Source organism: Panthera tigris, chromosome C2, assembly GCF_018350195.1.
Source record: "Panthera tigris isolate Pti1 chromosome C2, P.tigris_Pti1_mat1.1, whole genome shotgun sequence".
NCBI lineage: Eukaryota > Metazoa > Chordata > Mammalia > Carnivora > Felidae > Panthera > Panthera tigris.
In genome coordinates, this window is record NC_056668.1 from 94,870,995 (window position 1) to 94,888,627 (window position 17,633).

The window sequence follows — 17,633 nt, forward strand, 5'->3', positions numbered from 1 at the left end:
CTGTGTCCTCTTTCCCTGCCCCCCTCCACTCTCATGCTCACCAAATAAATAAATACTTTTTAAATAAAATAAATTACTCTACTTTAGTACATGAAGCTGGTTAAATTTTGTTTTTAATGTTTATTTATTTTTGAGAAAAGAGCACAAGTGGGTAACAGGCAGAGAGAGAGAGGGAGACACAGAATCTGAAGCAGGCTCCAGGCTCTGAGCTGTCAGCACAGAGCCTGATGCGGGCTCAAACTCACAAACCCTGAGATCATGGCCTGAGCCAAAGTTGGAGGCTTAACTGACTGAGCCACCCAGGAGCCCACTAGTTAAATTTTTTATTCTTCAGAGAAAATACTTTGCCAGCATATGTAAATTATACATATTTTAGTCTATCTCCCTTGACTAAATGTAAAATCCATGAAAGCAGGCACTTAGTTTTGCTCACTGCTATATCACCAATAACTGAAACAGTGTCTGGCTCAGAGTGGACATTCAATTACTCTAGGTTGAGTGAATGGAGTTGTCACATGTTGGATCCTATGTGTTCAGTAAATGTAAAAAACGCTATATATTCACATAATACTTTAAATAGAAGCAAAGCCTAATTAGAGAGATAAAAAGTCATGTAACTTTCTAAAAGCAACACTCAGAGGCTTCTGGTGCATTATGGCAGAGGGAACACATATCTATATCCTTTCATTTGAAGGGCCCGTTGAAACAACAGATAACTGAAATGACAAATTATCAAAGTCTTAGAAAACAAAAAAGTCACCAGCAGCAGACCAGAAAGCATAAGAAAAATCGCAGATGACTGAAAACAGATGGGTAAAAGTGACTGAGAAAACATACTAGCCCCAAACAACACAGTTATGAGGAACCTTTAAAAGAGAAAAGTTTTGGGGCGCCTGGGTGGCTCAGTCGGTTAAGCATCCGACTTCAGCTCAGGTCACGATCTCGCGGTCCATGAGTTCGAGCCCCGCGTGGGGCTCTGGGCTGATGGCTCAGAGCCTGGAGCCTGCTTCCAGTTCTGTGTCTCCCTCTCTCTCTGCCCCTCCCCCGTTCATGCTCTGTCTCTCTCTGTCCCAAAAATAAATAAACGTTAAAAAAAAAAAGTTAAAAGAGAAAAGTTTTATTGACACAAGATTACTTTTCCTTGTCTAAGCATCTAATCATACTACTTAGCTCTTCAAGTGCTTAACACTTACATAAGCATTCATTTCTTTAAAGAAAAATTTGTAAGTTAAAGAAAAATGTTATAAACCTTTATAATATAAAAATTACTAAGAAAAATCAAGATGTAGAGAAAGTAAAAGTGTAAATTCAAAATGTTTCTTTCCTAGCGGAGAATCAACACTCTATCTAAAACCAATAATTTAAAAATAGCAGGGAACAAGAAACAAAACAAAAAAAATATTCCAAATAAAAGATGGGCAAAGGACTTGAATCGACATTTCTCCAAAAAGGATATACAAATGGCTAACAAGCCTATGGAAAGATGTTCAGGGTGCCTGGGTGGCTCGGTTGATTAAGCATTCAACTTTGGCTCAGGTCATGATCTCATAGTTTGTGGGCTCAAACCCCGTGTCAGGCTCTGTGCTGACAGCTCAGGGCCTGGAGCTGGCTTTGGGTCCTGTGTCTCCCCCTCTCTCTGCCCCTCCCTGGCTCGCGCTCTGTCCCTGTCTCTCAAAAGTGAATAAACGTTAAAAAATTTTTAAAAAATAAAAATAAAAAAAGATGTTCAACATCACTGATCATTAGGGAGACGCAAATCAAAACCATCATGAAATATCACCTCACACCCATTAGTATAACTACTATCAAAAAAACAAAAACAAAACCAGGGGCGCCAGGGTGGCCCAGTTGGTGGAACATCTGACTGGATCTCAGGTTGTGAATTCGAGCCTCACGTTGGTCATGGAGGCTACTTTAAAAAAAATACAAAAACAAAAAAACAGAGACTATCAAGTGTTGACAAGGATGTGGAGAAATAAGCCTTGTGCACTGTTGGTGGGAATGTAAAATAGTTCAGCAGCTATAGAAAACAGTATGGAGGTTCCTCAAAAACTTCAAAATAGAATTTCCATATGGTCCAGTAATTTCACTTCCAGGTATATATCCAAGAGAACTGAAAGTAGGGACTCCAACAGATATTTGTACACCCATGTTCGGACTAGCATTACTCACAATAGCCAAATGATGGAAGCAACCCAAGGGTCTACTGACAGAGGAACGAATAAATAAAATGTGATATATAAACATGAAGGAATATTATTCAGCCTTTAAAAGCAAGAAAATTCTGACACATGGATGAACCTTGAAGACATTATGCTAAGTGAAATGGGCCAGTCACAAAAAGACAAATACTGTATGACTCCACTTAATTGGAGCAGTAGTTGCCAGAGGTTGGAGGGAGGAGGAAATGGGGAATTGTTCAAAAGGTACAGTTTCAATTTTGCAAAATGAAAAAGTTCTGGAGATTGGTTGCATGGCAATGTGAATATAGTTAACGTTACTGAACTGTACACTTAAAAATAGATAAGATGATAAATTTAATTTTTTTTAGCCACAATTAAAAACAAAAGCAGAAGAAGGCACATTACTTAACTTACAAACATAACTATTAGAAGAACTAAAAATAGGCACGAGAAATGGCAAGTAGTACTAAATTCCTCTTATTTCATATCTATCAACAGATATAATAAAACAAAACAAAATTTTAAAAGTAGTTAACTCTAGGTTGTGGAACTGGGAATTGAGGAGAGACTACAGATGGAAAGAAGATGTACTCTGTACTTAGACCTTTCTGAATGGTATATTGTTAATTTCTCTACCATATAAAGGTATGATTTTATTATAAAATTTGCTTTCTAATAAAAAAATAAAATATGAAACAATTTTTTGAAGTTTATTTATTTTAAGAGAGAGAAAGAGAGAGAACACTTGTAAGCAAGCAGGGGAGGGGCAGAAAGAGAAAGAGAATCCCAAGGAGGTTCCACGCTGCCAGCCCAGAACCTGACATGGAGCTCGAGCTCACAAACCATGAGATCATGATCTGAGTCAAGACCAAAAGTCAGATGCTTAACTGACTGAGCCATCAACACACCCCTAAAATGTAAAACAATTTAAAATGACTTTTTATAAATAAAATTGTTTCAAATATTTTAAAATTTTATTTTAAAAATATAAAATAGTTCCTTCTTCTAACATCCTTACCTTACAACAATTTTTCTTTCAAAATACCTTCAAGTTTACTAGTATAAGGGATATAAGGATTGGGAGATTATATTTTAGAATTAAGTCAGAAGAGAAGGAAAGGTTTCCATAGAAGTTCTCTGGCAAAGTACAAGGATGACATCTTTTTTGAATGCAAGGGAAAAAAAATTAGCATCTGGCATCATCAAAATATGACTTTCTTATTAAGGTCCACATGGAGTTACAATTAACACATACATAAGCATGTCTGTATACAATACAGATTTTTAAGAAATCTTATTTTTCAAGAACTAAAAAACATTTATCAGAACATACAAATATTTTTAAAAACATCTCTATAATCATTAAAAAAACATAAGTACAAACATCCTAAGGAGACTCGGGGAAGGAGTTATGCTTTATCAATGACCACTCCTTAAGTTCCAGGAACTAAAACATTTAAGGGAGTTTTATGTAAACACTTCTCTAAGTAATTGAGAAAGCACCATGTTCATACCCTCCACAAACACCAGATTCTTATTATAGCACTAAAGCTAAAAATGAGCTGCAAAATAAAGACATTACATTCTAAAGGTATAAAACAAATTATGCATGAAAGATTTTTTTTCTCTGGTTTTAACTTCAGTGTTAGCATACATTATCTTACCACTGGTCTTTGACAGAATATATTCTGCTTCACCACAAAGATTCCCAAAATGGAAAATTTAGATATAGTTTTAGCTGAAGTTTTTAAAAAGAAAAAAAAAAGGCAGTTTTAATTTTGCTACTGGGCCTCAGAAGACAAACTGCTTTAAGCATTCATTATGTTCCTATGTTCTAAAATATAGAATCTAAAGTTTTTCCTTAGGACAAATTGCTCTTAAAAATAAACCTGAAAAAAGAACCACCAGTTCAATCCTTCTGCTATCTCAAAATAAGCTTTTCTCCAAAATTAAATGTAGTATAAACAGAAAAAAGTTTTATTTGTAATCACTGATATAAGAGATTTAGGCAGAATTATCCATGGATGGTAAAATCACTAGGCTGAAGGTTCTGGGGAAAGAGACTTCATATAAATCACAGTATCATTCCTCAAAGTAATTGTTATTCATTGACAGGCATAAAGCAAGTTCTATTTTTTAATGATCAAGAAGACAGAAAATTGGCTCAAAAAGAACTGTGAGATATGAATTTGACAATAAAGCAAAAAAGTGATTTTTAAAAGCCCCATCAATATAGTAAAAGGAGAAAGAGAAATTTTTCTGAAGGGTAAGACTCAGCTTTGTATGGTGGCTTACTAAGCCTCAGCGTTACCATCGATATGATGCAGATAATGATACCCGCCTCTGAATATTGTTATGAATACAAATAAGGGCAAAACACTTATCACAGTTCTTGGCACAACTGGGTACATTCTCTTTCTATGCTCTTTAGCATACATCAAAGAGATGAAAGGAGCCTGGGTATCTTTGAAGATAATCTGTGAAATTTTTCTAATTATTGATAATATTTTAAGATAAAAGTTCACTGTTAAAATTCAACACTGGAAAACCCAGGCAATGGTTAAGATAAGAAAAGGGGGCGCCTGGGTGGCTGAGTCGATTAAGCGTCTGACTCTTGATCTCAGCTCAGGTCATGATCTCTCAGTCGGTTGTGAGATCGGGCCCCACATGGGGCTCTGCACTGATCATGGAGCCTGCCTAGGATTCTCTCTCTACCCCTTTCTTGCTCGTGCACATGCTCGCTCTCTTCCAAGAATAAATAAACTTAAAAAAAAAACAAAAACGAGAAAAAGAAGTGAGATATATAGTAAACAAGAGGCACAACTGTTATTTGCAGATGATATTATCTAGCTAGAAATTCTAAGATAGTTAACTAAGAATTAGAATAAGGTGACCAGTTCCACTTAAATATTCAAAAATAGATGGTATAAAATAAGGCTATGAGAATAAAAGTCCCATTCACAAAAGCAACAAAATTATAAAGCATTTAAGAATAAATTTAATGGGAAATGTGCAAGATCTAAGGGACAGGAACCTTACTGAAAAATACGAAAAAAAATCAATAAATAGGTATTATGCCACATACTTACAAGGCCAAGCTCAGTATTATAAAACTATCAGTTCTGACATTAACTTGTAAATTCAATGCAATTCCAAATCAAAATAAGATTTTTTTTTTTTTTTGAAACCTACAAAAACCTTCAAAAACTGATCTGGAAGACAAAATAAATGTGTAAGAATAGCCAAGAAAATCTGGAAATAGAAAATTAATGAAATGACCTTTCCATAACATATATCAAAATTAACCACAATAATTAAACCAAAGCAAAAACACATTCCTCCTCAAAAATCAATGAAACAGAATAGAAAGTACTTATGTTCATCTGAGAAATTTAGTATAGAAAAAAGTTGTCCTTCAAATCAGTGGCGAAAGAACGTATTCAATAGCAGTATTAGAATACATTTTTTAAGAAATTAAGTTCTATCAATACACCACAAATAATTAAAACCTCCAAATATCAGATTTATTGATAACCACTTGAAAAGCTGCATAACAGACATAAAAATAGAGTATTTTTAAATGAGAAGTACATTTACCTAAGAGAACCCAGAAGCCATAAAGAAATTTTTAAAACGACAGATTTGATTAAATAAAAATGAAAAACTCCAGACAAGCAACAGGTTAGAGAAATGCTGGCACCTTTTGTAACAGACAACATGCCAATGTCCCTTCAAATAAATGTATGAAAAAAAGAGAAAGAATCCAGGAGGACAACTGGGCAAAAGATATGAATAAACAACCCACAGAGGAAATAAAAATGATCAGTATGTATAAAAAGATAGTTGTAAAAAAAAGTTAACATTTGTTGCCTATTCTATTGGGAAAATTTTTAAAGACCAGTAATGTGCAATGGGAACAAAAGGAAAACACTTCACTGTAAACTGTTGTTGGGAATGTAAATTGATAAGTGTTTGGAGGACAGGGTCAAGTTTTAAAACAGGCAAATTTTGGACCATGTTTGCAAAAATACATATTAAATATGAGGATGTCACCTTAGCATAATTTGAAATAGTGATTTAATGAAAGCAACTTTTTGTGCTTATCAATCAGTAAAAAAGATTAAATTATGGGGGCACCTGGGTGGCTCAGTTGGCTGAGCGTCCGACTTCAGCTCGGGTCATGTTCTTGCAATTCGTGAGTTCGAGCCCCGCACTGGGCTCTGTGTTGACAGCTCACAGCCTGGAGCCTGCTTCGGATTCTGTGTCTCCCTCTCTCTGCCCCTTCCCCACTCATGCTCTCTCTCTGTCTCTCAAAAATGAATAAACGTTAAACAAACAAAAAAAGATTAAATTATGGTGTACCAATACTATAAAACACTATACATCAGTTATAAAAAGTAAGCGGATCACTCTCTACATATGTATTTATCCCTGTCTATCCTAACATGGAAAGATGATCATGAATGAAAAAAATCAAGTTGCAGAAATGTGTGTAGAAATATGAACCTGTTCACTTGAAAAATAAAAGGGTATGTGTGTATCCATATCTATACCTATAGATATATTAATATAATGTAGAATACCCCAAACTGTTAACAATGGCTACCATTAGGAAGTGGGGGTGAGAAGCTACAAGGGAAACTTTCCATTTTAGGTACGTCTGTATCTTTAAAATTTAGTTTTAGTGCCTTGTCTTTGTCATCTGCATTTGGTAACTGGTGGCATTTTTGTTTCAATCATCATTCTCAGCCACATTCCTATGTAGGTTAGCTGTCACGTACAGGGCTTAGGACACACAGCAGGCACACAATAAATGACTGTTCAGTTAATGCTGGCCATTTCCACCTGGATGTCCCCAAAGCATGATGAACTAAAAATTCGGTTACTTGTTCCAGGAAATGAGTTACCTCCTCTCACTAATCTCTTCCTTCTATATTCCCTAGTCTCTCTCAAATAAGAAACCTAAGAGTTGTCAGATTCCCTCTCTCTTCCCCACAGGCAATCGATCTGTAATTCATATGGATTCTACTCCCTAAAATTGCCATTCAATCCAGATCCTCTTCTCCTCCTCTGAATCTCTCACCAGGACTACTTCCAAAGCCTCCAAATCAGTCTTCATCCATTGCTAATTCATAGTCCATACTGGTTCCAAATCTGACCTTTCTAATATGAAAATCTCAGTATGTATATCTCTCTGACTTAAAACCGCCAATGAGAAAAAGTCCGAAGCCCAAAGTATGATATTCAAGAATTTCATGAGTAGCGCCTGTGAGCCTTCTTCTTAGCCTCACTTCTTATCAGTGCCAGCTTCACACTTCATGTCCTAATAAGGAAGGACTATGGCACTAACAACTAAACTGATCTGAATTCCCCAAATATATCACACGGTTGTGCAATGCCTGGAATGCCCCCTTCCCCAACATCTTCATCCACTAGACAAACCTATTTATCCTTTAAAAGCCTCAAACAGTTCATCCTCTAGGAAGGTTTACCTTTCTTACCCCAAACACCTCCCCAATATCCAACCCTGCAAATACCTTACACATAAACACATACACACTCCTTTATTAGCTCTTCTAGATCTTTCCTCCTATAAGTCTCACGGTCCTTCAAGGGCAGAGCCGTGTATTATCCACCTTTACATCCTCTGTGCCCACCCTAGTACCACGTGCCTGCCTTATAGTAGGCAGTAGGTGTCCAACAATATTTATTAAAGTGACTTTAAATACACTTTACGTGAAATCCTAAGCAAGAATGGAATTTTAAAAATTCAGGCTTTAATGATGCTCACTGCAACCATAAAACAACAAACACTCAAGTTACCTTAACAAGAGGGTTGGGAGTCGTATTAGAAAGCTTTCACGGACCTCCAGGAAGAATTTTTCTACAGGGAACTGCTTCCTTCTCCTCTGCTTTCTCAGACCTGCCGTTTGTACATGGTCAGTCTTGGCCTCCCGAACCTCTCCCTTCACTCTTCAGTTCCAGTGTTCACTGCTAACAAGCAATTTATCTCTTTGTTACCTGATTCAAATTTCTGAGAGAGCTGTTTTGGTTTCTGGCACCAGGCCACCAAGTCCTTTCTCTTTCTCTGATAAAACTATGGATCAGTTGTCCTGTGGTTCGGTGCCAGGCCAGAAGCTCCAGGACCGGTAACTAACATTCCCCCAACTTCCAACTCAAGAGACTATTTGTATTTCCTTAGAACATTATAGTGATATACTTTATATTGCTAAAATTATTTTGCAATACTTTTAAAAACAAGTCTTGCCAAGACTTGTTCACAGAAAAATCCTGCATACTTCTTCACTGAACCAGCTATACATTCCAAATATACAAGTAGTTAATCTCTTTCTATTTGCAGATGTTCACAGAAAGAATCCTCTAGATTATTGTAACTGTTCAATGGCAGTGGTTTAAAAAGCATTTTCACAACCTTTTTGCAAAATTTCCCACACATTTGTGATGTAAAGAAATGAGGAGTCCAGACATTTCCTTGTTAAACTCTATCCCATAATATCAAGTAACTTTAATATAAGGATAAGCCCATAAAATAGCAATCTATCACTAACCAACAAAACCTGTTTCTCTTCCTCCTAACACTACTAGCTAATGATTGAAGGAAAGCTACTCACTGACAAGCTCCCGTGTCAAGGAAAAAAGGGTGTACGGGCCGTCACAGAGCCACTCTTAGGTGGTCTTCAATATAATCAGTGTCTTAATGCTATTAATCTCCTGCTTAAAAACTAGAAAAAATCCAATTAAATGTCTGTTATATCTAGGGAGACATCACATTTGCACTAAGAACAAATTTAACTGAATGACAACACCACACACATCTCTGAAAGAAGGCAATGTATTCACTAAAAAATTCTGGCTATTCCAAAATTCAACGTTCACTGGAAAGAAATACTGTTAGAAGGGGATAAGGAGAAAGCTTTCTGATAATGGCCTTTCACAAGATCTGAAGGAAAAGCAACGTTTTCAAATGCAGATTGTCCTTACATTTCTTGACATAAAGGAAGGATTTTCTACTTAAAAAGCAGGTAGGTGTTCTAGTTAGCCAACTTGTTTATTAGCTATCCTCACTGGTGACTCATTTTAGTTTCATCTGTAGTAATGAGCAGCTGACTATGTAATATCATAACCACCAGCTTAGACTATTGTTAATAAACATATAATCTTAACAGATTTAATTTCAGGGGACAGAAATTGGTACAATTTAGAGAATGCCGATGTTGTCTTTAAATAAGGCTTGAAATGAAGGCACTATTAGAAAGCGTTCAGTGAATAAGAAGCACTAATGGGCAAGGGCTTTTCTTTCATTCCTTAGCAAAAATGCATAGGTTTAAAAAAAAAAAAACAACAACGAAATGTTAACTTGAATGTCTTGGGAAAATTTTAGGCACTAAAAGGGTTATATGTCCTTATTCTCTTTTATAAAAACAGTTGTAGCAATAAGCCAAGAAAAAATGACACTTAAATTCCTAAAATATAGCAGACTTTGATTTCTTTCCAAAGGAGTTTACAATGATTTTAATTTACTAACTAGGCCTATTTAGATTTGTCAAACCAATAAAAATGGGCAAAAAGGAAGAAGCACTAATTTCTTCTGCATAGTTGGAATCATTGGGAACTATCTAAATTTAATAAGACAAGAATTTTGTATTGTCAGAGTCATAAAGGTAAACCAGAAAACTAAAAACAATAGTTTAACAATTAAAAATTGAGAAGTACCAATCAGGAGAAGGGCAAGCAAAAGGTAGTATTCACCCAATGTCTTATCCTTCAGAGAAAGGAATCAATAGGTACTATCTAAAGTTGAATCACAAAATAGAAGTATAACTTTTAAAGTAATAAAGACAACCTCCAGTAGAACAGAAATAAACTGTCAACAGTATACCTCTGAAAGTTGGAAGGATGGGATGGAACTTAATTTATACATCTACAAAGTGTGCACATTCCCACCATGTGAGTATGCTGATTTTTAACTTTTTTAACTGTCAATAATCAGACACCTTTAAAAAAAAGAAACACATACCACATATTTTACTCTCTGTACCTAACAACTCATGGGCTGTCCGTCGACATTATAACATGGAAAGTGAACTATCTCATCTATCAAATTAAAGGTAAGGTAAAGGAAGCAAAGCTTTTCTCCCCTACAGTGCAAAGTTCATAGCTGACCATACTCAAGTCAAAACAGCTCTCATGACCACTACAAACTTTTAAAAAAAACATACACACACTTCTTGGTATTGTTTTAAAATGAAGACCTCTGTGATCAATTTAAAAGCAAAAACACTGATACTTTCCTAAATAATTCTTGTAAACTACTGCTGAAGACAGTCAAGCTAACAAGAGGTCAGAGGCTGCATGGCAGCAGGCAAACCAGTAAGTTGTTATATCGAATCAATAAGACGTTTTAGGGCTTCTATTTCCTTTGAAATCAAAACAAGAGAGGCATTTTGAAAGTTTGCTATCTTCACTGATCCTCTCTGGAATGTAAAAGTATGCATTGCAGTTTTAACCTCCTAGTGCTTGAGGCTTTTTTTTAAAGCAATTTACTTCTACTTGAACAAGCAGTAAGACAGGCCCAAGCCATCAGGTTTTCTGTTAACCCTTAGTTTCAAATCTTCATGCCCACACTAACATTTCACCTTTCCAATGCTCCTAAATAGAATTCTCTCAAATTCCAAACCACGACTTAATTCAAGGGAAGGGGAATACTTCAGGGCACTGATTATAGAATATGATTTAATACAACGATATTAGGACTGGATTATTTCTGGTAAGCACCGGAGTTAGAACTTATGTAAAAATACGACTAAAAATCATAGACTTTAAAATTCGGTTCGTCCTCTTCTCTCTTTGCAGTATCTCACCCTATCAAATGGTCCTTGATGAAACACTGACAAAGAAGCGTTCACAAATTTTTAATTTACACATACATAAACTAATCTCGGCAAGACATACGTACCTAATGCACATCCCTGAAAACCCATCAACTTTACTCTTCAATAATAATTCCTATGTCTAATACACAGGCATCCAGATACACTTCTTGAACTTAAGACGATGAAGGTAAACCTGACTTTGAGAACCAGAGCCTTTAGGCCTTCTGACAACCAAAAGGGCCAGCAAACTAAAGTAGTCCTGTCTTCTAAACCTATAGCAAACTCAGTTAACTGAGGCATCACTCGGAATCAACTCTCAGCCCGAACACATTCAGCCTTAATGACGTAAAGTCCTTGTAAATCTCTTAGCAGGCGAGTCTCTCTCGAACCCACCAGGTGGACCTACTCTATTCCAAGGCTCCTCCCTGGGACCCTAATCTGGACCAACAGCCGCGCGACTCCCGGGCGCCCTGCAACACACCGTGGGGTGCCCCAACCTAGCGCCCCTTGCTCCTCCCCGGATCACTTGGTCACCCACCCCGAGTCCCCAGAGTCGCCCGCCCAGACCAATCCGCCCACAACATCTCCAGCCCCTCACCCTCCCCTCCTCCAGTCCAAGTCGAGCGGGCCTTTCCTCTCCCCTCCCACTCCCACGCCTACTCTGGGAGACTCACCCGCGATAGTAGGCTTTAACCCGGACCTGGTGAGAATGATCTCCGCTGCCGCCGCCTGCGATGGGGTGAGCCATGGTACTGCTGTCCCTCTGGGTCGGCATCTCCTTACTCCCCCGCCTGAACGCCGGAGGCCAAGGGTGCGGGGTGCGCGCCGGGTGCCGTGGGGCACTCTGCTACCCGAGCTTCACCCAGAGCTGCGGCTGCCGCTTGCCTACCTGTCCACTCCGCCCGCGGCGCGGACCCAAGGGTCGCCGTGCCAGGGCAGCCGGAACCGCGCGGCTCCTCCCGCCGCCCGGGCCCAGCACGCCTCCCCGCTTGGGTCCCTCCCACCTCGCTTGCTCCAAAGGCCCACATTCCGGGGGAGGGCGGGCGCAACCATCGATCCAACTCAAGGAACCTCAACGCCAGGCTGCACCATTCCTACAGGGGCTAGGAAAAGGGAGAGAGAGGATGGGAGACGCTGCCTATCACATCAGATAGGCCGGGAGGGGGCCTTTCGTGGAAGCTGTGACTGAGGAAATGCCAAAGTTCTCCGTAAAAAAGCCCTATTCCTACAGGAAAAACAGTAGGTGACAAAGACTACGGCATCTCACCCCGGTTTCCTAGCTTGGTCGCGTCCGCGGTCAGCCGACTAGGGACTGGGGTAGATTTGCCCTGCGGGTTTCTGGGACTTGGAGTCCCGGTGGGATTCTGGGACTGGGGGATCTCTGTGTAGGAAACCATCCTCCCCTTCTAGCCGACTGTGTCACCAGCTTGTACGCCATCGGGAGTATTCGGCTTGGAAACCCTGAATCGAGCTTGGTTATCTGAGGTCACTGGAAATGATTGGGCATCGTCACTATCTACACTTTGTTCTCTGATGCATTTTCCCTTCCAATTACATATATCATCTCAATCATACAGTGCCTTTTTGGGGAACATTGGTTACAGGCTCAGCACAGGCTCTTTTATGGAAAGAATTTAATAACATATGTAACAAATGTAATAATGAACGTAATAAAGGAGGCAACTCATCTAGAAGGTATGATGGAAGACCGACGTTTCTTCCTTTGCAGCCCCCAATATCCCTTGTATATTGCCATTGCATGGAACAGGTTCACAATAATTATCCAATCCATCCACCGGCATTTATTTTCTATAAACACTGGCTCACCAAAGTTTACAATATAAAGAACCCGTCCTTGTAGCCTAGTCTCTGACCTTCCACTGATCTTGGCTCTGTCACATATTGCAATTACAGGTAGCATGAATCCAGCTCCTGCATAAGTCCCAGTACCAATACATGCTGAAAAGTTTGGAATAATCAAGGTAATACCTTTCTTTACTATGATAAAATAGGGTTGGAGGATTAACTCATCAGAGTTAGGTGTGACACTTAGTCTGGCATGATGTCCTTCAGCTGCTACAAACTTGGATTATAAACTCTTAATAAAAATTCCTATGGGGGGGGGGGGGTGCCTGGACAGCTCAGTCCTGGAGCATTCGGCTCTGGATCTCATGGTTGTAATTTCAATCCCCAAGTTGGGTGTAGAGATTGCTTAAAAATAAAATCTTAAAAAAAAAAAAGTGTTGGGGTTTGTTTATGCCTTTTTTCTATCAAGATAATATAATCATGTTTTTTATCCTTTATTCTATTGATATGATATGTTACATTAACTGATTTTTGGACATAGGCTAACTTTGCATTCCTAGGACAAATCTCAACTGGTTATGGCATATAATCCTTTTTATAGGTTGCTCCATTCAGTTTGCTAGTATTTTGTTGAGGAATTTTGAATTTGTACTCATAAGAACTGTTTACTTTAGCTCTTTGAACATAATTATAATAGCTGTTTTGAAGTCTTTGTCTGCTAAGTCCAATATCTTTGTCCTCTCAATGGCACTTTCTATGTGCCTGGGTCCCAATCGCCTGTCTGTATGTCTCACTATTTTATTTACGTTCCCATTTTAGCAACTCTGGAGACTGATCCGTACTGACTCCAGGGCTTGTTGTCATTGTTGTTGTTGGCTTGTTCATTTGTTTAGTGACTTGGCCAGACTAGTTCTGTATAGTCTATGTCCCCCACAGTGTGCAGGAGGCTCTGATGTCTCCTCAGTGCTTCCGTGTGCACACTGTTACCCTGAATCCTCCTCCCTCCACTGGGGATGACAGTGGTTTTAGTCAGGTTCTCTTTGACTTTCCCTCATCTTCCTATCAAAGCTTTTGGCTGGTTTGCCTTTATTGATATTACTCCCAACTGTGAGCCTCCACTAATTGGTAAATGATTGCCCCACTACTTCTGACAATGCCCTAGGGCATAAATTGCTCCATTGTCTGAGCCAATGGTCACTTTTTATTTATAATTTTCTTCAGTTATGGTTGTTTCACTGGGGAGAATATATAGGAAGCTCCTCATGTTTCCATTCTGGAAGTGCTCTGACATTGATCTTTAAAGTCAATGTAATGCAATTAAAACAGAAGGCACAAAGAGTTATGCATACAGGATGATCAGGTCACAGAAATTATGTTATTTTTAGTAACAACAACAACAACAAAAATCCCTGGCAACTATTGAGCCATCTCTTTAGCTTAGAGAACACAGAACTCTGTAAAAAGGTTTAAAAGGAACATGGCATCGCATCGATCATATCTTTAGGAAAATTTGACTTCCTTGCTGCAGATTAAGCTGCTCTAACAAGAATAATCAGAAGAGCTTGACCTTTATGTTCAGTCTCAATTAGCCTCACCAGTGTGCCCTGCAGTCAGGATCAAATAGGAAAATTTGTTTGCCATGTTCTTTATGTCAACTAATAAATCCTGCTACTGGATTTCTGTGGTCTCTTCCTCAATTGAGAATCAAATGATATAAAATGTGAAGTCAATGGTAGACCCTGTGAACAAGTCTCCCACAGCCCATTTTCTTTCTGTTGTACTTGAAACAGTGTTTACTAATACCCTCAGCTTTGGTTAAGCCTGCTGCCCTTAACCTAGCATTCTTCAGTGGTTACATTGAGCAGGGGATAATGTCATTAAAAGGAGAAAAAAAGTGTTTAAACTGCAATTCCCGATCATTTGAGCGGGGGCACTTTGTGACTTCCAGAGATAAACATTGAGTGCTAGGCTGAATTAACCTGCCTTTGGCTCACTGCAATAACTTTAATCGTAAAAATTAGTTAATCCTCAAATCCACAGGCTTAAGAGATTTTAAAGATTTTGGCCAACATTTTCTCATTTTGTGATCACAAGAGTACTTGTCCCAATGTAAGGCAAAAATAACCTGCTTGGAAAATGGTGAATGAGATAACAAATAGTAGACACAGGTCCCCTGTGATAGTGTCTTAATATTACATTGTTTCATTTAACCTTCAAGAGCAGCGGCAAAACTCCTGAGTGGAGTTCTGACAGCTGTGGTTAGTGAGAGAGTTTAGTTTTTATTGTGTTAATTCACCTTGCCTCTTCAGAATGGAGAGCTGACAATACCCCTCATGACTTTCTCTTTCCCCTTCTTGTGTCCTCTCACTGCCCTATTGACATTGCCTACTTTATCTTCAAGTTATCTGAGTGTTCCCTTCACTCCAGCCTTGCAAACTTATTTCCGTTATGGGTCCCCAAATTAACTCCCACACCATAGAGAATGACATATAGCAGTTTTAGCCTTAACTTGTTTTGCTTTTGGAATAACTTTGAAGCGCCTGGCTGGCTCAGTTGGTAGAGCATGCAACACTTAATGCTGGGGTCTTGAGTTCAAGCCCCATGTAGGCTGTAGAGATTACTTTAAAAATACAATCTTGGGGTGCCTGGGTGGCTCAGTCGGGTAAGCACTGGACTTCGGCACAAGTCAAATTTCACGGTTCGTGAGTTCAAGCCCCAGGTTGGGCTCTGCTCTGACAGTGCAGAACCTACTTCTGATCCTGTCTCTCTCTCTCTCTCTCTCTCTCTCTCTCTCTCTCTCTCTCTCTCTCTCCCTTCCCTTTCTCTCTCTTTCTCAAAAATAAATAAACATTAAAAAAATAATAATAAATAAATAAAATAAAATCTTTAAGGGGCACCTGGGTGGCTCAGTTGGTTAAGCGGCTGGCTCTTGATTTAGGCTCAGGTCATCATCTCCCGGTTTGTGAGTTCAAGCCCTACATCAGGCTCCATATTGACAGTGCAGAGCCTGCTTGGGATTCTCCTTCTCTCCCTCATCTCTGCCCTTCCCCCACTCATTCTCTCTCTCTCTCTCTCTCTCAAAATAAGTAAATAAACTTGAAAAAATAAAATAAAATCTTGGGGCACCTTGGTGGCTCAGTTAGTTGAGCATTCTACTTTGGCTCAGGTCATGATCTTGCGGTCAAGGAGTCAAGCCCCGTGTTGGGCTCTGTGCTGACATCTCAGAGCCTGGAGCCTACTTCAGTTCTGTGTCTCCCTCTCTCTCTGCCCCTCCCAAGCTTGCACTCTGTCTTCTCTCTCTCTCTCTCTCTCTCTCTCTCTCTCTCTCTCTCTGTGTCTCTCTCTCAAAAATAAGCAAGCATTAAACAAAATTAAAAAATAATAAAATAAAATCTTAAAAAATAAAATGTCTTCCCTTTGAACTTAAAGAATTTTAATATTCATGTCTATATTCCCTGATAATCACAGAAAATGAAGCTCATTTACACCAATGACAACATAGTCCTGTCTTTGTATATATAGTACCACATATAGTATCCTCTGCTTAGTCTGAAATGCCCTCCCATGCTCAGTCCCCACCAGTCCTGGCCAAATGCCACTCTTTCTCTAGGAACCATTTACAAACTCACCTCTGCTCCCTAGGCCATTACATACCCATTCTCTTCATTTTTCCTCTTTGTACTCCTGCTCTACATTCTGCTTATATATCATATATAGCACACGCATTGCATAGTATCATAGTTTGTTTTCTTGCTGGCATGTTCATAATGCTGGAACTGTAATTGGTTCATCACTGTGTCCCCTGTACCTAGCCCATATTGAGTTCTCAGTTATGTCTATCGACACTGAACAATACCACTTTGCTTCATTTTTCTTATCTGTAAGAAAAGGATAAGCTTCTGACTTATTTGATAAGGATGTCCTGAGGCTGGGCTACTTAACTAATTTTTTTTTTTAAGTTTATTTATTATGAGAGTGAGTGCACCAGGGGAGAGATGGAGAGGGGGGAGAGAGAAAGTCTCAAGCAGACTCTGTGCTGTCAGTGCAGAGCTGGATGCAGGGCTCAGTCTCACTAACCAGAAGATCATGACCTGAGCCAAAATCAAGAGTTGGATGCTTGATTTCATTCAGGCGCCCCTAATTACTTAATTCCTAAAATATAAAGCCACGCTATGTTAATACAAAAAACTCCTGAAAGAAGATGTTTGTTTTAATGAGCCATCAGTGGAGAGTTCCATTAAGTGGTAGAGTCAGTAATGCAAAAAATTATAAAACATTTACTTAAAAAATTTTTTTTAAATGTTTATTAATTTTTGAGAAAGAGAGAGAGACAGAGTGCAAGTCAGGGAGAGGCAGAAAGAGAGGGAGACACAGAATCCGAAGCAGGCTCCAGGCTCCAAGCTGTCAGCACAGAACCTGACATGGGGCTCAAACTCACAAACCACGAGATCGTGACCTGAGCTGAAGTCAGATGCTTAACCGACTGAGCCACCCAGGCACCCCTATAAAACATTTACTTGATGAAAGTTGCTGAATATTCAAAGAGGTCAAAGAAATCTCACCATAATTAACTCCTATTGGGTTAATTGGTGCCAGGCACTATTGTCTCCTTTTCAAGAAAGGTCCAATCCAGATAGAATGTCAGGACGTATACCAATAAAGAGGGAAAAAATGCAAAATAGCAAGCTGTGTGCCCCAGGCGATAAAGAAAAATTGCAACAGCTCATGAATACCACTTTGTCTTCTCTGG

At 38.9% G+C, this 17,633-nt stretch overlaps 1 protein-coding gene across 1 annotated transcript in view; it reads right to left on the bottom strand.

The window, feature by feature from the left end:
• PRKCI (protein kinase C iota) overlaps positions 1-12,071 on the bottom strand; it is a 68,906-nt gene extending 56,835 nt beyond the window's left edge. The window contains exon 1 of the mRNA XM_007077072.2: positions 11,752-12,071. Within this exon, the coding sequence (XP_007077134.1) occupies positions 11,752-11,852 (101 nt within the window). The 5' untranslated portion in view covers positions 11,853-12,071. The remainder of the gene's footprint in view (positions 1-11,751) is intronic.
• Between the last annotated feature and the right edge of the window lie 5,562 nt (positions 12,072-17,633).